The sequence below is a fragment of the Sinocyclocheilus grahami genome, unplaced genomic scaffold (genome assembly GCF_001515645.1).
Source record: "Sinocyclocheilus grahami isolate Dianchi unplaced genomic scaffold, SAMN03320097.WGS_v1.1 scaffold311.1, whole genome shotgun sequence".
Taxonomy (NCBI): domain Eukaryota; kingdom Metazoa; phylum Chordata; class Actinopteri; order Cypriniformes; family Cyprinidae; genus Sinocyclocheilus; species Sinocyclocheilus grahami.
The window spans coordinates 1,172,521-1,198,465 of record NW_015505490.1 but is presented as its reverse complement, the minus strand read 5'-3'; the positions used below and the strand labels follow the sequence as shown (position 1 = coordinate 1,198,465).

Sequence of the window (25,945 nt, the reverse complement as noted above, 5' to 3'; positions counted from 1 at the left end):
AACAAGAGGAAGCAGATCATTTCATGCTACGTATCCTGAACAGCAGAAGTGGTGTGCTTTGAATGAAATTCATACTACACGGGAATGGCTGTTCTAGAAGCCAGTATAAGCAGGGGTTAAACTGAGATTTTGAGGAAGCATAAAATCTGGCAGTTATTCTGTTTCCCAAAGTAAGATATGACAAGCTACTAGACAAACAAACTGTTTGTAAAACAATAATGTTTTATCTCCCTTCCTCAACAAAGCCATTCTGCTGACTGAACAACTTTTTATGAATAGTGTATATAGGGCCTGATTAGAAATGACAACTTTCTATTTACAAAATAATGCTGAAAAAAGTATCATAGTTTCCACAAAAATATTAAGCAGCACAACTGTTTTCAACATTGATAATAATAAGAAATGGTTCTTGAGCACCAAATAAGCACATTAGAATGATCTCTGAAGGAAATTCAGCTTTGCCATCACATAATTTTCATTTTATTTATTCATATTAAATTGTATTAATATTTTACAATATTACTGTTTTGCTGTGTTTTTGACCAAATAAAAGCAGTCTAGGTTCATTAAAATCATTCAAAATCACTCAAAATCATTAAAATATATTACAGACCACAAACTTTTGAACGGTGGAGGGCGTATTTTAAATTACATTTCACTTTACTAAAGCTAAAAATGGTCAGCTTAAACTATTATAGCTTTTTCAATTAGCCGTTGATTAGCAAGCTAACATTTTAGCCTATTTTAGCTTTTCAAGTTACCCATCACATATTATTACACGCACACAATTTAAATTACATACCACATCAAATGAAAGAATTTCTCCTAACTTGCCTTTTAAATTACACATCGCATTATATTCCAGAAGCTAAAAATGGTCACATTGAACATTTTCCTTTCTTTGTATCTTCAGTTGGCAAGCTAACAGCTTTGTCTACTAGCTAACGTATAGCAAGAATTCACAATACCAGTAATGACCAGGCGGCAAAGAAAGAGGGATAATACATGACACTGGAATGCCATTCTGTCCCAATTTAACTAAAACATATTCCCTTGTGACGTCACTCACCCTGCTGATGAGCTCTCCCACCATGCCTGTCCAGGTGCCATTGGTGCCCGACACTCCATACACACCGTCCCCAACTAGCCGAATGCGGTACTTGAACTTCAGGATATCTGCCAACTCCTTCAGCATGTCCACACAGAAGCCTTCGTAACGCTCATTCCCTTCTAGTTCCTGGTGATTGGCTCTCAGCATTACATATGGATTCTCCTGTAAAGATATCATTGCCATTACTGTCGGCACTCACACATCTCAACACACTCTCGGAGCACTTCTATATTTGTGTGACAAATGATTGTTTGAGTTGGCAAGTCACACTGTGACTTAGCTGTGTTTCCATCCAAACTTGTGAATTTAACATGTGAAAAATTGGAACATCGCACCGTTTCCATGCCATGTGTTCAAGAGAACAAAATCGAATTAAAATAGAATCATAATGGAAGTTGATACAACTGGGGAAGACACTGGAGCTCTTTTTTCCTACATAAGAAATTACTTGCACCTCAGAGTGTGCAGTTGAAATGCAATAACAAACGCTGTCATGTTATCTTGCGTTCGGAGGCGGATGCCTGATGTTTGGGAACGCAATCGTGTGAGACAGTTCTGAGATGTAATTATACCAAACTTTGGTTTAGACACTTCAGAATGACTAAACCAACATTTAAGATGGTGTGCAATAAGATTTGTCCACTGGTTAGTCCAGTTATCAACTAAATGATTTGCAAAGCCATATGAGGTTTTTGTTACGCGTTAAAGGGATCCTATTATGCTCTTTTACAAAGTCTTGATTTTGTTTTGGGGATGTACTAGAACAGGTTCTCATACTAGGTTGTTCGAAAAACACATTATTTTTCACATATTTTACATTATTACAACACGTCTCTCCCCAGTCTGGCATGAATGACTTGAATAGTTCCTGTATCAAATGAAGGCCCGCCTTCTGAAATACGAAATGTGTTGTGATTGGTTAGCTGGGCCAGTGTGTGTTGTGATTGGCAGCACTCGGCACCTGGTCGGGAAATGTCATGCCCCTTACCATAGCTGCCTGCTGCGAGCTTCAGTGTAAATATTGCGTCAAAATCAAATCAATTTCAGCGCGATTTAAACCCGGATGATTGTAACCACTCTAAGTTCGTCTGCCTTGGGAAAGTTAGTGCGTCTCCGATATAGTGATAACACTCATTGCCTTCTCTAGTGCAGCTCAACCAGGTCTCGTCCCATTCGTCGATATTTGTGATATCACAAATCCCGGAAAATATGCGTTGTAGTCCAAACGAGTAGTTCGTTGTAGTTTTTGAAAAGTGATTTCTGTTAAATCAAAGATCTCCTTTTGAAGTGGACTTTGAGCTTTGTAACTTTGCATATCTTTTTTATGCTCAAACAGCAACATTACAGACTAACTAAAGATGAAAAAATGAAAAAGCATAATAGGACCCCTTTAAGAAATTTATTCTGTAAATGTATTTCCATTGTAGTTTATACGCATGTATTCGTACTGGATAAAAATAATGATCCGCTTCAGTTTAACACATTTTATGCACATTTTATGATTTTATGCACATCTTGACATTTCCATCCAGTGGTTTTAAAGCAATATTTTAACGTGATATAAGTTTGCATAAAAATACATGGATGGAAGCTTAGCAACAGTTTGGACACATAAGGCTCTGTGACTAATGTGAGCCCACACCACAAGACCAAGTTCCTAATTTATGGTTTGTTTTCTCATGCTGCCCAAAGACTAAAAAGATTTATTAGGCAATCTGTGGTCAAAATAAAGGTTCCGTAAACATTTCATCCTGCATTCTTTCAATAAACACTCACTGTGCCCACCGTTATACATTGGGATATTTTTAGTGTGTGTCTAGTGTGCATGGTTGTGGAGTATGTTACTGTCATTTTCAAACACTTTGCACAAATTGAACAGAACATTGCCACATTGGACATAAATAGACACTACTGAATGAAACCAGCCATATAAGAAGTTTTTTTGTATAACTGAAAAAAAAATCACTTTGTCTGATGTGTTGCAGTAAGACAGACACTAAAATAGGTCTGTTGTACTTGTACTTATGATTTGTTTAGCGCAGACTGGTTGACTGAAAAGAGTGTTTCATTTTCACCAGTAAATCCACTCGATGCTTTGAGTGGCAATCTGAAGAGCTGAGGAGACTTTTAAGCCTTTCGCATCACCATGGCAACATTTTCTTCTTCTTTTTTTTTTTACCTGCTTGTCTGGTCCTGCATCCCTGATTTTTGATGTGCCCAGTGGCCACGCTCCAGCTGGCCTGAGTATAGCAGCAGCTGGGTCTTGCGGCCTGTCACACGAGGGGGAACGTCAATGGACATGTTCCGACACTTCAAATAAACCTGAACCCTATTAATACGAGCCACTCATATGCATCCAAATAACACGGTATCTGTCCTTTCACCTCATTTGTATGTCCATAAAAGCTGCACGCTGTATTTGCAGATGGATGTGCGCACCTTGGACCTGTCGGAGCAAACAGCGAAATCCCATATTGCCATGGCACAAAGAAGAGCAGCTTTGGCCCAGAGTCTGACACTCTATAAATGCAAATCCTTCCATTTTGTTCATTAATTCGTTGAATCATCCACGCATGTTACCGTAATGCCCCGCGCTGACAACGCTGCGGTGGTTATGCAGAAAAGCACAATATAAATGCAAATTTTCATCGCTTACAGCCTGCTGGAGGCACTCAAGTATTGCAGCCGGACACCTTCTCTCAACTAGGCTTATTAAAGAGTAGCATTTCATGGACCAGTTGCATATTAGACAGACGGTTTCAAAGAAAGAAAGATAGCTTATAAACAAACCTTCTGGATTCAATTAATAGGTCTATGCACTGGGAGAGAGAAGTCATCAACGGCTTTGGGTCATTACATGTGGCCCGTAATGGCCAACTAGCCTCTGGACTGATTGATGATTAAGTCAAAGAAAAGGGAATGATTACACATTCATCCTTAATTATCTATTATAAGCAGAATCTATGAAAAGACAGAGGAAAAGAAATCGAGGAAGAGGAGGGAAGTAACCTGTGCACACACAGGACTTATTGCCATCATCCTTACGAAAATTAAACCATGGTTTTATTATAGTAAAAATGTAGTAACCATGTTTTTTTTTTTGCATATTGATTACCATTTGTGTAACCACAGTTTTACTACAAATACCACGGTTAAACGATGGTTAGTGCAGCAAAATCATGGTAAATTTGTGGTTACCATGGTTTAACTATAGTAAACATGCTTTTATTTTATTTTATTTGAAGTAAAACCATGGTTCATTTCTGTATGGGCAATATCAGAAATGGAGCTCTGGCACCAGTCAATTACATCAATCACGTCAAATTAAACATTTTCCATTCTTTGTTTTAAGTTAACAAGCATTCCTTTGTTTTCAATTAGTCCTCAGAAGCTATAAAATTGCATTAAACATTTTTCTTTTGTGCATTTTTTTTGTTGGCCTTCAGTTAACAAGCTACAGCTAAGCCTACCTTATCCTTTTAGATTACATTTCCAGTAATATTACAGAAGCTATAAAAATTTAACCAGATAGTTTTCAAGCTTAGCTTAGCCACTTAAATTACATATAACTTTACCATTTAACATAGCATCACCAAAGCCAAAAATGATCAAATAAAACACATCTGCTTTCATTGTTTTCAGTTAACCTTCAGTTAGCAAGCTAACATCTTAACCTTTGAAATTACATATCATGTTACAGTAACTAAATATTATCAATAAATTAAACTGTGATAAATCAACTCCTTTTCTCAGCTAGCTTCTAGTCTAATTGATGCTCGAGTGACACAAAACAGAGCGACCACATATTTACGTATAATAATCTATTGTTAGCAAAGCCTATGAAAAGAGGGAGGAAGCAATTGAGGAAGAGGAGTGAGGTTAACTGTGAACACACAGGAGCGGTCCTGGCGTATCGCCATCAATCTCAGGAATGGAGCTCGGGCATCAATCAACTGAGTGAGTGCTGTTATCAGGCCAAGCAATCCTTTCTTCCGAGCATGAATGGTTCCATAAAATCTGCGGGTCACATCAGAGAAAGAAACTTTCCCTTTAATAGCGTAGACAGTGAGATTAAGGGCACTTTGAGTGTCAAGTCTGCCAAATGCAACATTCCTCAGCAGTCTGGGATCTGCAGCAGATTTGATTCTATTTGTTTTCTTGGAAGGCTGTCAGCTGATGAAATCAATTTTACAAATATAGCATGGCGGCAGTCCGGTTTGGTGCGTTTGAAAAGCAAACACATTAAAGTCAATCTTACTTCAAATCAAATCTCAAAGCTTTTTGTTCAGAAGGTGAGGAAACATTGGATTTGTGTGTTAGCATTTCTCAGACGTTCTCAAAAAACATAAGGGAGTATGGTAACTGACTGGTCCCCTACTCTCTCTTTGATTCATTTATGCCACCCTTTTTATTATGGCTTACAGGGGGTGAATGGCACTGAAGATAGTCCAGACAGAACCAGCTCTGCCTGATAGCGGTCTGAGAGACAGAAATTGGTCACAGAGGCAGAACATTACATGAAGATAGTGCCTCACATTTGATATTTATGAACATTTCCAATTGCTCTGTGAATAAAGGCTATCTGCCTCTTCTTGTACACAATAAAGTGGTCTGTCCACTGAAGGTGGCATGCCTGAGGTTTCATCGTGAAATTGTTTCTGCAGTCGTATTTCTCCATGTTTTCAGAAAGAGCACTTTATCGCCATCATTGATTGCAGTGAGCTTGAATTCAGCTGCTGAATGTGAGGACTCTCTTTTCTTTGAGAAGATGCAGTAATACAGTATCCAATCCATGTCACATTATTGTCTTCTGATATTGCACCTATACAGATTAATAATACTCTTTTTTTTAAGATGGGTTCTCAGAGACAATTCGGGACGGCAAAGGCTCACATGACTTTTCTCAGTGATTCCATTCAAGCATGATGTGGCGTTTTGAAAAACACTGCAGATAGCATCATAGAAAGGCGATTTTATAGAGTGAACGGAATGTGAACCCAGTTTCAAAGGCAAAACAATATGTATTTGAGCTTAGAAAAGAAAAAAGGTCCTGACAACGGCTTTATCTGAGAAAGCAAGCAGTTGTTGAAGGGAAAGCATATCAAACGGAATCAAATGACAGCACACAAAAGTTGAAAAATGATTAAACACAAATAAAACAGCAGTGTCTTGTATTTGCACACACTGTCTGTGTTGTTTTAGTATTTGACTCACTGAGGGAATTATGCAAATCAGGCAATAACTGTGTCAAACAGAGCAAACCCAAAAGCTCTTGTAGTGCCTGGCTGAGTACAGCGGGAGGTATGTGAAAAGCAGTGGTACAACTGTGAATTCACCTCCGGCCCCATTGCCCACTGGTCGACTACACACCAGTAATGATTACGAAGGGACTGTGGCCAATTGTAACACATGAATTTCTACAAGTTAGCACTTAGTATGCCCTCACTGAAGTTCTCTCTACGAAAAAGAGTGTGCTAAATAAATATAAAGTTATATATAGTTTTATATAAAGTATATTTATATAAAAACAGTTAAAATATACTAATGCCTAATGAACATCTGTAATCAAAGCAATAGGAGTAGATTAGATACTTTTCACGATTAGATAATCCCAGCAGCTATGATGGTAAAAACATAGTAAAAGTTTTTAAAAGAGTACATGTAATACTTATTCATATGCAAAGATGTCAGCAAATCATAGCAGTGTCCGTTTACATTTACAAGTCTTAAAGGAGATTCTCCCATTTAAACCAAGTTTTTCAATCAGAGGGCTGAAATCAGCATAGAAATGTATTTCTAAATTACGGCAGTTTTGTAATTATCCTACAAACATTATAAGGACTTCAGAAAGCTTTATAAAATACTTCATGCCCCATTTAAGTACACATTATTCCTCACAGTTACTGTAAGTTCAGAAATTAATCAGCAATATTAATGAGTATTAAAGGAGTAATATTACTCTGAGAAGTTCTCTAATACATAACGAGTTAAAGTGAGTTAATATTGTATCATATATTAAATTGGATATTATATCTTTACCAAATCTGCCAATTGCCACACTAACCAGTCAATCAATGGCAGAGTAACACAGTTTTTTCTCAATCAAAGGCTGTGAGTTATGAAAAGCAGAGTAAAAAAAAAAGTTACAAACAAACATGAGTTATTTGCTTTCTCAATGAAGCACAAAAGCTCTGTCTCCTTCTGCACATGATACAATGCCAAAGGCATCAATACCAACTACAAAAGCCCACAGAACAGTTTGTACAGTTTAGACAGCTTTACCACTACAAGCCAAACCAGCTCTAATATAGTGTCTATCCTTACAAAAATGTTTGACCTAGCCCATTTCAACAGGGTAAAATTTAATTATTTTTGTTTGTGTGTGTGCTTTAACTCCTGTGATGACAAACGCTCAGAGCAGTAATGAAAACGCTGGTGGAGTGGTCCACAGGTGCTAAGTTCTGCAGCATGTTTTCAACTGTGCTGCGTTTACCCAGATAAAGCAGACTTTGCAATCAGCCTGTGATGAATGGGCCGTGATAGAGCTGAAATTGCTCTTCGGTGGCTCTTTAATGCAGCCAAAGTCTTCGTATATCTTTAAAGAGGAATAAACACACAGTGCAAACTTCTCCCCAGTTCTCCCAGCTGCAACATCATCAAGCACATTAACAATAAAAGATCTGAGAGAAACTAATCGCTCCACCTGTATTGCACTCCTTCCTTTAGTGAAACACACACACCTCCCCGACATAATCATCTCTATTTCACTTACAGTACTGCACAGCAGTTTTTCATAAACCTGCTGAAAACACCAGCATACACTCTAAAAAATGCTGGGTTCAAAACATCCCAACCGCTGGGTCAAAACAACCCAATAGCTGGGTTAAAACAACCCAAAAGCTGGGTTTGTCCCTTTTTAACCCAGCGATGGGTTATATTTAACCCAGCATTTTTTAGAGTGTATGTTGTATTGGAAGCTGGTGTGCTGATGTTCCCACCAGGGTTTTCAACAAGCTATAACGAGTTAAATTGTGACGTATATCCAAGTGAAACAGTTTCTCGAATAAGAAAAACGTTGGGGTGGGGCTTGATTTTGTCCATCAGGAATTGACTGGATCATTGGATCGATGACGCTGAGAGAGGAGGGGAAGTTACTGTTTTACTGTAATGATGTGCATGGATAAATAATTAAGAATAAACACCGAAATGCTTCCATTATAAATAGTCCATTTTGATTTCATGGAAAGGGAAAGGAAAGGAAAGGACGTGATGTTTGTGCTCTGCATTTAACCCATCCAAGTGCGCACACACACACCGTGAACACACACAGGCGCCCGGGGAGCAGTCGGGGGTTCAGTGCCTTGCTGAAGGGTCACACCTCAGTCGTGGTATTGAGGGTGGAGAGAGCACTGGTAATTCACTCCCCCCACCGACAATCCCTGCTGGACCTGAGACCCGTGACCTTTGGGTTACAAGTCTGACTCTCTAACCATTAGGCCACGACTGCCCCTAATGGTGACAGCTTCTTCTGCACATCATATAATCTTTTTCTTAAAAAAAAAAAAAGAATGAAAGATAATAAAAAATAAACAAAATCTGGTTTACAGGCACTTCCAACAGACATGAATATCTCCAATCTATAAACATTAAAATACTCAATAGTATACTATTGTGTTTCAATAGTATAGCCACAACATGATGTTAACTGTAAAAAAAATCACTTAACCTTTTTCTGTGTAATGTTAAAGCCAATTTTACTACTTGGCAACGTAACATCTAAATCCCAAACAACCATAAAAATAATGAGAACAACTTTACAGCTCAAAGCAATTACAAAAATAATACTCAAAATAAGTTTAACCAAAATAATTAATGTAAGTGCTTTTATAAAATGCATCATGCTGTTCAAACTGCATGACTGTGCTTGTCTTTTCAGCAGTTCTTCACGCTTATCATACCTTTCATCAGGTGTAAATTGAACTAAAGAAGATTTCTCCATCTGTCCTCAACAAGGCTGCTTTAAACCAGCTATTTATGGGCTTTCGAGCACTTCATTTACCTTGCATGGCCCCTCTTCATTCGCAGTCTCTTTATTCCTCTCTCTTTTCTAGTGAGAGGTGACCTAGCCAGATATGCAACATCTGGCCTAAGGCTGCGGAGAACCTCTTTTTTTCTCATCACTATACAGTGTATGAGAAGATGAGAAAATTGCCTCTAGATAACAGCCTAGCGGATTACATCATCAATTGGTGGTTGCTGCTCCAGGAAATGCTATCACACGCATACTTGTTAGTTTCCACTCATCTCAGAGGAGAAGAGCCTTTATTTAGATCAGTGCTGAACCCTGAGGTGATCAGAGAATAGACAGACCATTTCTGGAAGCTAAAGAGAGACTCCTTCAAAAAGGAGCAACTATTTATCCTTTCCAGGGTGTGTGTGTAAATCTCTTGGCTAAAGGGTGTGGGTGTAGGGTGTGTCCTCTACTGAGGAACCTGGACCAGAGCAGAAGATAGGACTTACCAGGATGGTAGTTATGGTGAGAGTGGTGTTGAATAGTGTGTCTGTCACGTTAAGTGATGGAAGCTTCCTCTCCATGGACAGTCCCTGCTCTGAATGCCACTGACCGATCTGTAGGAGAAACACACTGAGTTAAACTAAGCCTTCAAGCAAACTATGTGGCAGAAGATCCAATGACATAAAAAAGAGCAACCATGAAGCCTTAAAGGGATAGTTCACCCAAAAATTAGATTTCTGTCATCATTTACTTACCTTCAAATCATTCCAAAGACATTAGACTGTCAAGCTCCCAAAATAACACAAATTAATCACAAAAGAAGTCCATAAGAAGACCAATGCATTATATTTCATGTCTTTTGAAACTATACAGTTACTTTGTGTGAGGAACAGACCAAAATTTAATTAGTTATTCATTGAAACTAATAGCTCTAAAATTTCATTTGTGTTTACATATATTCAAATATGGCACTTCAAAATTCGTTCCAATTTTGGCAATGATGTCGATCTCCATTCGTTTTTTGCATATCTCAATGTGCAGATTTGCAAATAAAATGTTCCATTTAATATTTCAAATGTTGTTTGTTTCTTACAAAATCACTTTTATATGGCTACAGAAGACCTGGAATAATACATAAAGAAATAAAGGTCACATGTGCAGGACTGATTTCCAGGGGCATTTTTTACTTGTGTATGGGCAACTTATTATTATTTTTAATATTGCAATAATGATTAATAATGTTGATTAATAGAATACATTAAAAAGACGTTATTCTTGCAGGATACACAGACAAAACAAGCCAGGAACCATTTATGAATTGAACCATTTATTTATTGCTTTTTACACATTAGAAAATCAAGACTTCACATTCACACATTCTCCATCACTGAAGCGGCCCATGACTCCAGTCTTGCGCGAGTTATGCTCTCTCTCAAAAATCCCTGAAACAGAGAATTTGCGAGACTGAGAAAGTGCACTAAACAAAACTCTGGCATTTTCAGCAGTGATTAATCAAAATCCTCTGACTGGCCTTGCATTTTTAAGCAGAAATGTGTACGACTGGTTACAATATTTGATGCAGCAAAAACTGCGTAAAACAAAATCGGATTTTGCAAACTAATCTAATTGTAATGCCGCAATAAACACATATCTCAGTTTAATTGCAACAGTCATAACAGATTTAGTTGAACTGTGTAGGCACAGTTTTTGCCTCCTTATCTTGAATTTTGGGGTTTATTTAGTTTATTTTGATGACATTTTTGTCATTTTGAATCATGACATTCCCAGTCATAAACCAGCTAGTTATATAGTTACTAAATCAAGTCAGACGGTGAAGACATAAAAGGTAAAGACATACGGGAGAGAAATTATCACCATTTTAATTCTTGAATGAACTATCTCAATGTCAGGCGGAGGAGAATGCGGAAGTGAGCTTGTCGACACACACACACACACACATACACACACACACACACACACACACACACACACACACACACACACACACACACAGAACAGTCAGAACACTTTAAAGGAAGTGCCGAAGGGACATGCGCTCAATCAGAGATGCAACAGAATGCATTCATTAACTCAATTACACCCCAATTCTCTGAAGCGAGCCAATGTCCTCATTATCATTCCGTTTTGGCTGGCACCCCTCCACTAGACTGCCTATATGGGGGCCACACTGTCTTTAATGGGAGGCCGAGTCTCCACCCAGCACACATGGCAGTCCTAAATCACCCATCATTTGTATTTTTTATTATAATTACAAAGCGGCATGGTTCATTGGGCCTCCTGCTTGAAGTATTCTGCAGATGTGCTGCTCTATTTATCTTCCCCTCAGTACCTGATCCCTAGTGTTTCCATAGATCCAAACGACACAGGGGAGGATGATGCAGCACTGCGCTGGATCTAAAATGACCCACTCTCTGAGATACGAAAGTGTGAAGGGCCACAAACAGTGGAAAAAGTGAGCAACAGGAACTTTTTTTAGGTTCAAAGTGAATGTAAGAAGCAAAAATAATGTAGTAGTGTTATTCTAAAGACTTTATGGATGCTGAAGCCACAGCACCAGGAATATTTCTCCAAATCCTGCGTGCATGGGGGACCTTGCATGAAACACTCCTAAAAGCAAGGGTAAAATACATATGCACTAGTTTGACTTTTATGTTGCAAAGGAGAGCTGCTGTTCAACATTGCACTGATCCTCATGAGATTGCGAGATGCCGAGGATAATCCATTTGAAAATAGCTCACCATTCTTTCAACCTGTTTCTCAAAGCCCACTGCAAAATTTTTTTTCTTAATCATTATTTTGGTCTTGTTTTCCACTAAAATATCCCTAAAACAAGATATATTTACTTGAGAAGCATACAGATAGAAGATATTAAGACATGCTTCAGAGAATTATGGTTAAAATGAAAAAAAAAAAAAAAAACTATTTGACATTGGGATACCAAAAATAAACTTAACTCAAGATATATATTCTTTCAAAACAAGACATGTCTTGTATAAATGTAAATATAATAATATTTAGTTATTGTTAAAATAAAATAATTTGCTAATGGGATAACAACAATAAACTTAATATATTCTCTGAAACCAAGGCTTAATATATTAATTATAATAATAATACATAGTTTTGCATCAAGTAGATGCATCTTGTGTTGAGAATAAGACAAAAAATGTTTTGCAGTGAACACAGTGAGAGATGAAGAAAGGGGAAAGTGAGAATGCAAGGACACCCAGAATCACAGATTTCCTCTGAGAATATGATCAAAAGATCCTGCTTTCTATTTCATTATGTCCTCACCTCTATGGTAGAGATACCACCTTACTCTCACAAATCAAATCCAGCGGCAGCCAAACAGCCTTGATGGCTCTGTGGAATCAGAAGCACATGGCATGAGCTGAAAAGAACCCACAGCCAGACCCTGATCTCCAAACAATTTCAACAGAGAGAGGGTGCGATATCAAGAACAATTAGGATTTATTAGGAGAGACATAAAGAGAAGAGAGGAGGACATGTAGGCAGAGGGTGCATTCAGGGACAGTGAGGGACCATGCAGTAAAGCTGTGGGCAGGAAGAGAGTCTGGATATCGTCCAATAGGGAGGAACTGCTCTGAGAGCAGCCATCTACTCAGCTCTGACAAACATGAAGAACAAAAAATGCCCAGAGTGGCAACTAGAGCAGACACGCACTTATGCACACACACACACTTTTACTCAGCTATTTAAATGGGGACATTACATAGACTTTTGTTTTATGTACAGGTAGTTACCTGTAACTGTAATACTGTAACCCTAACACTTAACAGAAAATTAATTAATGCAAACTATTCAAGATAAACCCAAGTTAAATGTCTATTGAAAAACAAGCAGTTTCAAAACACTTATTTACAGTATTTTTATATAGTTTTATTAGTGGTCAACCAATATAGATTTTTTGATGTGCTGATGCCGATATCTTAGAGAGCAGGCTGGCCAATGGACGATAAAGCCAATGCAAGTCTGTTTGTATTGGGAATCTTGGTGCGTATCTTCTTAGAGCTGTCAAAATAAAAGTCCTGCTTGCGACACATTATCCAAATAGAAAAACTCACTGGGCGATGCCTATAATTAAAAAATAGCAAACATCGGCCAATGTATCAGCCTTGGCAATGTAATGGTGGACTACTAGTTTTTACCAATGAGGAAATCCCCGAATATCCCCAAAAGGAGCTTTTGTCAGGTTTAGATCCCTTCTGGGTACAAATTTGTCCCCAGAATATGATTACACACACACACACACACACACACACACACACACACACACACACTTACTTACAAAAGGATAATTGATTCTAATGTTTACATTTTATGAGTAGATTTTCGATAAGTAGACATTTTATTTGATCAGACACTCAAATACAATATTAAACAAGAATTTAGCATTTTCTTAAAGGGGTCATCGGATGCCCATTTGATATAAGATGATATGATTCTTTAGGGTCTTTATGAAAAGTCTATAACATACTTTGATTAAAATGTCTTTTTTACCCTGTCAAAATGAGCTCTGTTTTTAGCAAGCAATTCTAGTCCATGTTGCTTTAAATGCTAATGAGCTCTGCTCACACCGCCCCTCTCTTCTGTGGGTGACGAGCAGTACTGTTTACTTTAGCCGCGAAACTTGCCAACTAGCACATATTAGGAAAGGCGATTTGCAAAGATTAATAAAAAACCTTATACTCAGTTCTTGTGTAGATGAAGCTCGATCACAAATGATTTGCGCGAACATAGACGCATTTAGGCAGATCGGGGATCGGCGCATTCCCTTCAAAACGAAAGTAATGTTAATCTTCTGCGTCTTCAGCGGCTCAGATGCCAGGAGTAAATTACGACAGCTATGTTCATTATTACATCCAACAACAAAACCCCTCAATTGCTTAATCGGAGACGTTCTTGTCTTCCCCTGCACCGGAGTCGACACAATGGCGGACTGATGACAGCTCACTCAGGGCAGGTCTAAGGTAAGACGGACTTGTCAATCAACTATCGTGGGAGGGGCCTGTGCAGAACTACATCATTCTGACAGGAATCTCAGAACAGCCTGATTTGAGAAAGGGGATTTTAAAATAGGGATTTAAAAAAACCACTGGGTGGATTTTTATCTTTATAGGATGGATGTTTACACACACTTCCAACACACATTTATGTTCAAACAACAACAAAAGGGAATTTTGCATCCGGTGACTCCTTTAAAACAATCTGGGGTGCGTTTCCCAAAAGCATAGTTAGCCAACTATGGTCGCAAGTTCCGTCTTTACCAACATAGTTCAACGATTCAGTGTTTTCCGAAACCATAGTTCAAATGAACATTCGCAAACAGCGTCGCAAACTTACGTGGTAGGAACTACAGCTCCTGACCTATACAGTATATACAGTATCTATATATATCTATATCTAACTCAATTTAATTATATATACATTTTAATCTATACATTTTAGCGCGTCCTCAATAAGCGCCGTTTTTGAAGAGTGCGCATGTGCATAAATGCCTAAGGGAACCCCGGAGTATGACGTAAGAGGAACCCCGTGATGAATCAAAAATCAAATAAAGCAAAATGACAGGGAACAAAACATAGTAAATCAGTCATCAGCTGCCATGTTCAATACAGCAGCATCTCAAAAATCTCGAATCAATTAGATAGCAGAAGTTATTACTCCACTACATGCATGTGATGTCATTAACAATGGCCCTAAATTGTTGAACTAATGTGGTTCAAACGACGGATATGCGACCATGTTCGGGAAACAGTCGTGACTGGCTAGTTAGTTTCCACAACAATGCATCGTACTATGATGGTTTATCAGTGAGTTACGTCGTTGTACGGAAACGCACCCCTGAGTAGTACTTGCAATGCAAAACTCGCCCCCACGATGCTAGGGTAACATTCACATGCTGATAACAGATAAATGGCCAAAATTAAAAACTCAACAGTAAATTATCTAAAAAATAAATAAATCAATAAAATAAATCAATAAAATAAAACTCCCATCATTTACTAGTAAATTTAGGCATTACACCATTATACTTTACAGCATTAATGACGGATATTCATTTTGAGATCAGCTGCATTTAAATGATGCAAATGCAAATCTAAATGAAACAATATCTGGAAATGAACACTAAATATCCAACATCAACCAATATATATCTATCCATATGGATCAATAATAAATTAACACCGAAATGATACGATATACCGTTCATCCCTAATGATTAAGGTAGAATAATTTACATACAGTGTAAAAAAATAGTCTCAGCAGCGGAAGTCGTCATAGTTGGGTTAACTTGAAGAGCAGGGAATGGGAGAGTACCACAAATATATTTTTTGCATTCCCATTTGCTCAACTAGCAAAAGAAAAACTCCACGATAGTGTTTTCGTGACTTTTAATAAAAAGAAAAAAATTGAGAGAGACTGATAACGGCAGTCAGAAGAGAGAATGATGTCCAATTTACCGTCCCTCCCATAGACGCTGCATTAGAAACACCCTCGCATTTGCGTTAACTGTTTTTTTGTAATTTGATGCAAAGGTGATATAATACAAAGAATAGTGTTATAACTGTACATACATTTAAAAAAATATATATATATGAAAAACTTTCGAGGATTTACGATGCTGATGACCGTTAAACGTGTCATCACAGTCTTGTGAAAAAGGTCCATTTGAACGTTTGACCATGATTCCCTCTGATTTAAAGGTGAATGGGTTTCATGGTTTAATACCCTTAAAGGTATTTAGTCGGTGTCATGCTCATGGTATAAATAATCACAATAAAGGCCCAGCAAGTGATTCATTTTCTACACTGGTCCCTTAAGAGGCTATAAGGGAGCAGTTGTAGTAATTAAGTGTGTAAAATGAGAGCAACAAGCCAAGGAAAATGGGAGTAACTGGCAGGATCCATATCCTGTTCATTTAAACGAGTCGCAATTAATCAAGAGCTATGAGCGCTTGTCATTAATTACCGCTGACAAGTACACCATATCAAAGTCAAATCCGAACTCCACTGCTTGTACAAACGGCACTTACAGTATCCTGTACACCTGATCAAAGCCCGTAATGTACTGAGGGACAGACTTCTCAAGTTTAACATCAGTCAGTCTGCTTTAGTCGGCAGAGACGTTGTTGTAGGTTTATATCGCAGGAGGGTCTTCCCACTAGGGATGCATCGATCCGATACTCGGTATCGGCTCCGATACTGCCATTTTCTGCCAGATCGGGTATCGGTCAGACGAGACCAATCCAAATCTGATATTGTGCGTATACTACTCTGTGTTATTGTTAAGGCCCACGAAAGGCACAAAAACATTATAAAGCACCATAAAGTTTTCGTGCACTATATTTTAAGTGTTCTGAAGCCGTTCCATAGTTTAATGTGAAGTAGAGATGAATATTTAAGTCAAGTTCACGTAAAGTCTTCTCCCTGCTGCGTCTGTCTGTCATCCTGCATTCAGTATTTAAACTGCATGTCACTTTCAAGAGTGCACAATAACTGAAATTTAAAACCGTTAAAAGAAAAGGCTCAATAAAATATTGCACAGATATAATACACTATGCATGATATCTCTTCCCTTTTTTATGCGGTGCGCTGCGCGCTCTGACTCCATGTTGCATAAGCGCTTTGTGCCGCTCTGTATTGGAGCCATACACTTTTGTATGATACTTTTGCTCAATGAAAGATTATTAATAGTCTTTTTTGTTCTGATCTATCATATGTTGCTGCCTTCATTACTGTGCTATGCATTTAAAAGAAATGGAGAACTTGCACAATTGGTGGCTGACTAAATACTTTTTTGCCCCACTCTATATATGCTACTTGTTTTTCATGAATGTATTTTACAACAATACAAAGAGCAATGTGTAACATTTTACCAAATTTAGTCCTACACTTATTAACTTTTATTTGTTGCCCACTAAATAATGTTGCTTCACTAAATGTTTAGTTTAGTTTAATGTTTTTATATAATTATTGTGCACTCATGATTTTTCTAGAATAACTTCTGCTGCTGAATTATCCACTAACCTAGTTTATCATATTATTTTTTTGTCATGGATTATGATTATATATTTTTTCATAAAAATGTAGTTGTCTATATTTAGTAGATTGTGTTTAACACACACAAGAGTGATGATCAGGTGAACACACAGAAGTATAGAAATTCTACATTGATACAAAAAACTGCGCTGGTATCGGATCGGATCGGAATCGGCTGAAACTTAGAATTTTTGGCATAGGATCGGATCGGTTCTGAAAAAATGGTATCGTTGCAACCCTACTTCCCACTGTAATGCTAAAAAGAAAAGTTCTGTGGAAGGTTTGCGAGGATAAAAGTAAAGATGAGGTACAAATGTACAACTCTACATGCGTTTTAACTTTCTGATAATGTCAGGTTAGTGGTTGTCAGTAATAATCATAGAGCTCCATACCTGCTACATATGCAATTATCACCTCAGCTGTACTGACACACTCCTTCACGCTTTACCTGTCTCTCATCTTCCTTTTTTTTGCCTTTCCCCATCCTGTTTGCTGCAAATTTACCCAATAATGAAAACCAGTGGGGTGGCTGGAACATGCAGGCAGAGTCTGGTATATTCTGTGAATGGAGGCATGAAGGAGTCGACACAGATCAATACAGCAGTATGGGAAAGATGGAGGAGAGGAAGAAGGTGGCGACGGATAAACCCAAGTGTGGCCCAACAGAAAGCACTGCAGCTCCAGAGATAACATGAATGCCTATTGTGAGCCACCACAACCTTTCAGTCAGTTCTCAAATGGAGCTCAAACTAATAGGACAAAGAGGCAACTGTATCTGTGTGCAACTTGTCAACCCGCTATCAAACTATCAGTGTATCAGTCCAGGTTCTCAAGAGTGTGTTTGAACATGAAGTGGGTGTATACAGTGGTTGCATGACACTATCTTCGTGTGGAGCACTGCCAAGCTGCCACACTACAAAATGTCATCGCACCAGTCTGTGAGTGTACTTTACAACCCGGTGACCCTGTGACCTGCAACTCAAAAACAAGTGCACATCGCCTCATTTGACGGCTGCCCATTGCCATTTATTCAGAGGCCAGAATTCACACCTCTCATCTGGAACAAGGAGAATGTCACACCTGCAGTCATTAGCGGGAAACATACAATGACGGATAAGGAGTTAAAGACTGGTTGGAAAGGTCAGGTGGGTATACTCCCTTTCAAGAAGTGACCTTTTACTACAATCAAAATTTCAATTTGCAGCACATAACCGCCAATAGAAAAACATTTCTTGTTATTCCCAAATAGCAGAGCCAATTTCAACATTCGTTATTTGACATTATCCGCTTGCTGCAGGGCCATTCCCATAATGAGGAGACACTGGAGATCAGAGCCTGTCAAGTTCCACCCAAAGCGCAGCTCACATCAAAGCTTTATACAAACACCCCCCCCACACACATTTAACAATGCTCAGCCGAAACTCCCACTGTCCGAATGCGATCACTGAAAGCAAGGAGGGGAAGACATATCTCTGCTAGGTCCTTCCTCCTCCAACTTTCTGAAGGTCCTGACTGGCCATGCATAGGTATTGGTGAACAGAGAAATCAGTCCTAAAATACTTTTTAAGCATGATTGTTATCCAATTTTGCCAAAGCATCAATACGCACAACAAAAGTAGTGACTAGTAAAAAAAAGAAAAAGAAAACGACAACAAAAATAAAATTAGGAGCAAGTAATGGCAAAAAAATAATAATAATATGCAAATCAAAATATACATGAAACAATTAAATGATTATTAAATGATCAAGGTGGCACATAATGGTAATAATAATAATAATAATATACAAAATAAAATCTAAAAATAAATTTATAAATGAATGTAAATAAAAAAATGAAAAATGAAACCCAAATAAAATATATAGATACATTTATGTGCTATATAATTTATTTATAAATAAAATATGAATTATTAAAGAACAATAAGTTAATGAATCAACAAACAAATTAAATAAATAGCCAAATTTATATGAATAAATGTACAAAATAATTGTACAAAAAAATTAATTATATAATTAAAATAAAATAATATTAATAATAGAAAATAAATAAAATAATATAAAAAATGCAACCAGCATATGTACATTTAAAAAAAAAAAATACTAGACTCAATAACTCAAGATATCCTTGAAGGGGATAGGAAAAACTGGATTTTCCTTGCTCTTTTCTTTGTACTATTTAGAAATACTCTGACGTTCACAAAGCAAAGCTCCCTTCTCAGACCACGTGGCCCATCTATGGAGACTTAAGCCCTTCTCAGAGGCAGGCTGATGTAATAATTACCAGAGCCTTTTTGTGATTTTAATCCTGTTCTGAATTGGCGTGTCAGCAATTTTCCTCGATGTTTTACAGACAGTGCATTCTAATGTCTGCAAAGATTACAATGTCTTTTACTTTAGGAAGCATCTGGAACAATAACCACAGATAAGAACAGTCCTGTGAGAACTGAAATGTTGGTAAAAAGCTGTATATTTACACCTATGCCTAGCCTGTAGGCCCTTTAACTACAGTTGTACATCAGGTTCACCAAGTGGCAACCAGAAAATAGACAACCTAGAAAATAAAAAGATGTGCTTTACAACTTCTTGGAGTGTTTTTGTGTGGTCATTCAGAACACATTTTATATTGTAAAGATGCTGCACGTAGGTGTCTTGACCTTGATCATAACACAGTTCATTTAAGAGTTACAGATCTAGAATTTCTTTAGAAGTTCTTTAATGCATATTAGATTTTGAGGGAAAAGACTGTGATTTCTTTTATATAATTTATGTGCAGTAGTAAATGGGATTTATATGGGATTTGGATGATTTACACAGGATCAGAAAAGTACATTTACAGTCATTTTAAGATTGGAGCAGAGAGAAAGGAAGTTAAAAGGAGGGTGTCAGGAAGTGTGTTGTTCGGACGCTGCTGATGTCATGAAAACTGTGATATATTGAAAACCAATCTTGTCCAATTCCATTCTACAGATACAAAACTATGTTAGGTGTCACAATATAAATTTCACAACCATGAGCCACAATAATGGGCGACAATATCACATATTGCTCTCTATTCAGTATTTAGCACCTTGGCCCTCATGAACAACATTGTGAATAGTGATTTTTTTGACATACATACAAAGTCCTGTCATGAAACTCTAGATGGCGCAGACCAATAGGTTCTAACTCAATCTGATATAATTACATCATTCACATGGCACAGCTGATTGGTTGCTTTTCACATCGGCAGCTAATGAGCTTGCTGCTCAGCCTTTAAATCTTGGCTAGTGCTTGCTTTAGCAGTTGCAGCGTGCTTCAGAAACCCTCCACCTTCCCCAGCTGTATAGATCTGCTACGGGGTAATTTCATGTGTGTTATTTTATATATGTTATATGTGCTGCAGCAGTATGTCTGTGGATGTATTAGCAGTAGCAAGTAGCAAGTCTCGGTACTTGCTCTCCCACAGCAGCAGCAGCATAGCAGATCTATTCCACCAAGACCAGACACATTAAAAAATAAAAAAAGCCAGTTTAATAGTTCTAATTCTATGAGAATACCGCAGTCCACAGTTTCCCAGCTGATGAACAAATAAAAACAAGACAGCCAATCAGAATACACCTGACTTTAAGGAGCTTGAGTATTTAAAGCAATGGACGACAGAACTGCAACGCATGCTTATGAGAAACAATATGTTATTGCAAATTGATGTGAGTGGTACTATATCTATCATTCTTGGTGTAACAGGCCAGAAGAACGTGGAAATTGGTAATGTAAAATTTCACTACAGATGTTAAAGCTGGAAGCTAGAAATTTTATAAGAGAAAATGTAATTGTATTAAGTACCTCCTTCATTCTTCTTTTGATTTATCCATCCAATCTGCCAGTATACAGCTAAGACTTAGTCCAAACAGAGAAACAAAGATATATAAAGAAAGACTCCCCTGTAGTCTACAATCGAACAGTCTTTATCCACATCCACACTCACACAACCCTCTTCACTTTAATTACCACAACACTCACTGAATACAAACATATTGGCTTTAATGTCGGGTGCTAAAAAGAGACGAGCCTTGCTTGCCTCTCTGGCTTCTTTTCAAGTCAGCGTAGTTACCGGCCCTCATGACCTCAGGACTTTTTAAGACTCTCATCTCTCTGTTTCTGTCTTCTCAGAAGCTTGTTCTTTGCAAAAGTTGAGCCTGGGCTGAGCAATTAGCCATAAAGACTAGGTCAGTGGATGATTGGTAGGCCAGATGATGGACCTGGCGAAAGCTCCGGGGGAAAAACCTGACCATCACACGGTGTGTTTCTCTCTCACACATACCTCTCATCTTCTTATTTGGTTACCTCCTACAGTACTAGAATCTTGACCATTCAGCGTTCGCAGGCCTGTTCCTTCATATTTCATCACATCCACGTTATTGCTTTCCCCAGGTGGGCTCACGCACTGACACAAATTGTGTACATTACAGAGGAATGTTATGGCTGCTGTGACAGTTTTATTGCCGCCCGGATGAAGACATAAACGGGTAATTCATGATTTCTATCAGCGATAATGCTGAAATCCTCAAAACGCTCCTCAACTTCCATTTCTCCAAATTCTGTCAGAAACTTGTTTTTATACTGGCACCAAACCATATAGTATGTGAGAAATGGGTACTTCGGGAAAAAAATCACTCTGCAGAGCTCTTTAAACACTTTGAAATGTGAGTAACTTGTGCCTTATGGTCTAAATCAACTGGTCTCGAGTTGATTTGCAAGGCTCATGCCAAACCAGCTGGTGTGGTATGATATCTTTCAAGACAAGAAGCGAATTCATAGTTTAACTCCCAGCGTGTGTCAGGAAGTGTTGACTCCTCTCCAATGTTCTACATGGGGTGCAAACTTGACGGAGCTTAGCGACTACTGTTGTCTTCAGCCACTGTGATTAAAAAAACACACATAGGACACAGACCGTTCTAATAAATGAGGTCTCGTGCTGAGAGGACAAGTAAACAAATTCAGCTGAAAGAAAGAGCAAGCCAACAGAGCCAGGCGAACATAATTGAATTTCAATAGCTGTGTGTGTATTAAAACAACCTGCTGTGAGTGTGTATCAGTGTTGGGGAGAACTACACTAAACTAAAATTAGTGGCGCTACCAGCTAAATTTTTTAGGAGCACGACAGTGCCTGGCTGCTTAAAAATGTTGCCTATCCTAACTTTTCCAACAATATCAGTATAGCATGACAAATTTCTATGTTGATGTATGTCACTTGTTATGGCAATATAGCTTTACAATACTTACAATCACAATCCTTTCGTATGACAATACAGCTTAAAAAAACATTTCAATTTAGTCATTTAAATCTTGTCCATGATCTTTTTAAAGTAAAATATTAATATTAAGCACATATTAAGTTAAATATGTGACAAAAATGGGGATACGCTGATGTCTTTTGTGAAAATGTAATAAAGTTTATATACATTGTGGAAAAGTTTGTGGTCAGCAAGATTTTTTTTAAAGAAATTAAGTATTTTATTAAGCAAGGATACATTCAATTGTTTAATTGACTGACAGTAGATACATTTATAATGTTTTTATTTCAAATAAATGCTGCATTTTTAAACTGTCTAATTATCAAAGAATCCTGGAAAAAAAACAGCATGGTTTCCACAAAATATTACGCAGCACAGCTGTTTTCACCTTTAATAATAATAAGAAATATTTCTTAAACGTCAAATCAGCATATTAGAATGGTTTCTGAAGGATCATGTGACACTGAAGACTGGAATAGTGGCTGCTGAAAATTCAGCTTTGCCATCACACGAATAAATTAAATTAAAATGTAAAATATATTATGGTAGAATGTAGAATCAGAGCGGGACAAATGCAAGGCGGGAGACGCAGACTGTACGCGGCAGGAGAAAATCCAACAGTTGAAGCATCTCCTTCAGGGAAGAGGAGCTACTCCTCCCTGCTGCCAGGCCTCCACTGCAGGTGGTATAATCGCAGGCCTTGATGAACTACTTCTATTACCAAACTTAATAACTAAATTGTCAAGATTGGCCTGTGCTGGCGTGAGCCGACCAACCCCCCCGCAGCCTGAGAGACAAACAAATAAACAGCAGTGCGGCTCCGACAGCCAGCTTCTGACTGCTATTAGGCTCCACAGAGCTCAGGCTAATTAATAGCCTGTGATGCTATTGATGGGGAAAATAAAGACAATTGACAATTGCTTCTCGCAAGCCCAGGGAGAAAGATACAGGGTTGAGACCTGCTGGGCAAATGGGCTGGAAGTGTGTGTGTGTGTGTGTGTGTGTGTGTGCGCGGGTTTTTGTGACATATGAGGACACAAATTTGTATAATGACATGGGTATGACATAAGTATTACAAGGAGAAGGTGACTTATGAGGACATTACCCCATGTCCCCATTTTTCAAAATGCTTATAAATCATACAGAGTGAGTTTTTTTGAGAAAGTAAAAATGCACAAAGTTGCCTGTAAGGGGTAGGTTTAGGTGAAGGATTGGTGTAGGGCAATAGCACATACAGTTTGTACAGTAAAAACCGTTACGGCTATGGAATGTCCCCACAATTCACAAAAACAAACGTGTGTGAGTGTGTGTGTGTGTGTGCGTGAGCATGTTTGTTTTTGCATAAAAATATGTGGGTGTTTTTTTAAAAAGCTGCATCAATGATAGGGCTGCACGATATTGGAAAAAACTGAAATATTTTGTTTTTCTGCAATATATATTACAATATGAAAAAAACCCAGTAATTTTGACCACATCACATGAATAGCTATATTTAGAATTAATCATTCTAGAGTTAGTAAGGTGATTTTTTTTTACGTCTGCCAAAAAAAAAAAAAAAGCTGAAAAATTTATTTTTACTCTGAAAATGTTTTTTGAGCGTGAAATGCTGCAAGATTTTTAAAAACTTGAACAATTTGCTCACTACTTGACTTTAAAAAGCCATATTCCCACAGTTTTTGACCCATTCAATATGACTATAAAATAATATTAATAATTGTCATGATTTTGTTTTGATTATTGATTATAATATTGGAATTATTGTGATATTGTAAAATAAAAAATATAATAAGAGATATATTGTCAAAATACCAGAAATATTTTGTAATAATACTGTAAAATAATGACTATAAATATCAAGTGATAAAAAATAACAAAATTTTACTGTAAAATTCTAATATTTGTGTGTTCATTTCCTCATTTTCAAACAGTAAGCCATTTTCAGAGTGAGGCTCATTTAGACGCATCCAGCTCATGATATCAGTGTCTCATAATTAATCATTTTAGAGTTAGTGGGCTCATTTTGTCAGACTCTGTTCCATGTTTTGTGTGTGTCTTGCTCCCCATGTGCCTTCATATGCCCTTATTTGGTTAGTTTCCTGTTCCTGTCCTGATTAAGTTCATTTGTCCCAGGTGTTTCCCTTGATGTTTCATTGCTCCCAGGTGTGTCTCGTCATCCCCTCCTCCTGTGTGTATTTAAAGTGTTCCCAGTCCCGATTTCTCTGTCCGCTGTTAAACGTCTTTCTGAGTTCGTCTGCCTTGGTTCATGGAATTAAAGCCTTGTGAAAGTATTCTCCAGCGTCTCCTTGTTCCTCTAAGTGTATTGTGACAGAACAGCGGACCCAAAACCGAAAGTGAGCGGCGACTTTTTCCTCGCGTTTGTTTTTCCCCGTCTTTTTGAAAGTTTTTGTTTCCTGGTTTTTCCCCCCCCGCGGCGATGGAAATTGCTGCTCGCGTCACCGCCCTAGCTCGCCTCGATCTCCCCTTCTACGAGTTCTGCAAGCTTGCGGAGGTGACGGCGTTAGAGGACGCTCATTGAGTGTCGGCTCCAGCCCCAGAGCTCGCTCCAGTCCCAGCTCCTCGAAGGGGCTTTGCTGTGCCTGCGTTCCCCAAGTGTAGCCCAGGGAGGGCTCCTGATCCCCCGTCCAGTCCAGGGAGGGCTCCTGTCCCCGAGTGTAGCCCAGGAAGGGCTCCTGATCCCCGGTCCAGCCCAGGGAGGGCTCCTGATCCCCCGTCCAGTCCAGGGAGGGCTCCTGTTCCCGAGTATAGCCCAGGAAGGGCTCCTGATCCCCAGTTCAGCCCAGGAAGAGCTCCTGATCCCCAGTTCAGCCCAGGAAGGGCTCCTGATCCCCAGTTCAGCCCAGGGAGGGCGCCTGTTCCTGAGTGTAGCCCAGAGAGGGCTCCTGTTCCCCAGTTAAGCCCAGGAAGGGCTCCTGTCCCCGAGTGTAGCCCAGGGAGGGCTCCTGATCCCCAGTTCAGCCCAGGAAGGGCGCCTGTTCCCGAATGTAGCCCAGAGAGGGCTCCTGTTCCCCAGTTAAGCCCAGGAAGGGCTCCTGTCCCCGAGTGTAGCCCAGGGAGGGCTCCTGATCCCCAGTTCAGCCCAGGAAGGGCTCCTGGTCCCGAGTATAGCCCACGAAGGGCTCCTGATTCCCAGTTCAGCCCAGGAAGGGCTCCTGTCCCCAAGTATAGCCCAGGAAGTGCTCCTGTCCCCGAGTGTAGCCAGGAAGAGCTCCTGATCCCCGAGTATTCCTGATCCCCGGTCGAGCCCAGGGAGGGCTCCTGTTCCCCGGTCCAGCCCAGGGAGGGCTCCTGATCCCCCGTGCAGCCCAGGGAGGCTCCTGATCCCCCGTTCAGCCCAGGGCGGGCTCCAGGCACCGAATACAACCCCCTACATTTCTCAAAGTATTTTTTTTTGGGGGGGGGGAACTATGGCTCCAGCCGTAGAGGCCGAGGGGGGGGCCGGGGA

The 25,945-nt window shown here is 38.8% G+C and overlaps 1 protein-coding gene across 1 annotated transcript in view; it reads right to left on the bottom strand.

Moving 5' to 3' along the window:
* grik4 (glutamate receptor, ionotropic, kainate 4) overlaps positions 1-25,945 on the bottom strand; it is a 400,465-nt gene that overhangs the window by 21,438 nt on the left and 353,082 nt on the right. The window contains exons 10-11 of the mRNA XM_016293946.1: positions 9,632-9,739; positions 1,070-1,273 (exon numbers count right to left, since the gene is read on the bottom strand). Of these exons, the coding sequence (XP_016149432.1) occupies positions 1,070-1,273; positions 9,632-9,739 (312 nt within the window). The remainder of the gene's footprint in view (positions 1-1,069; positions 1,274-9,631; positions 9,740-25,945) is intronic.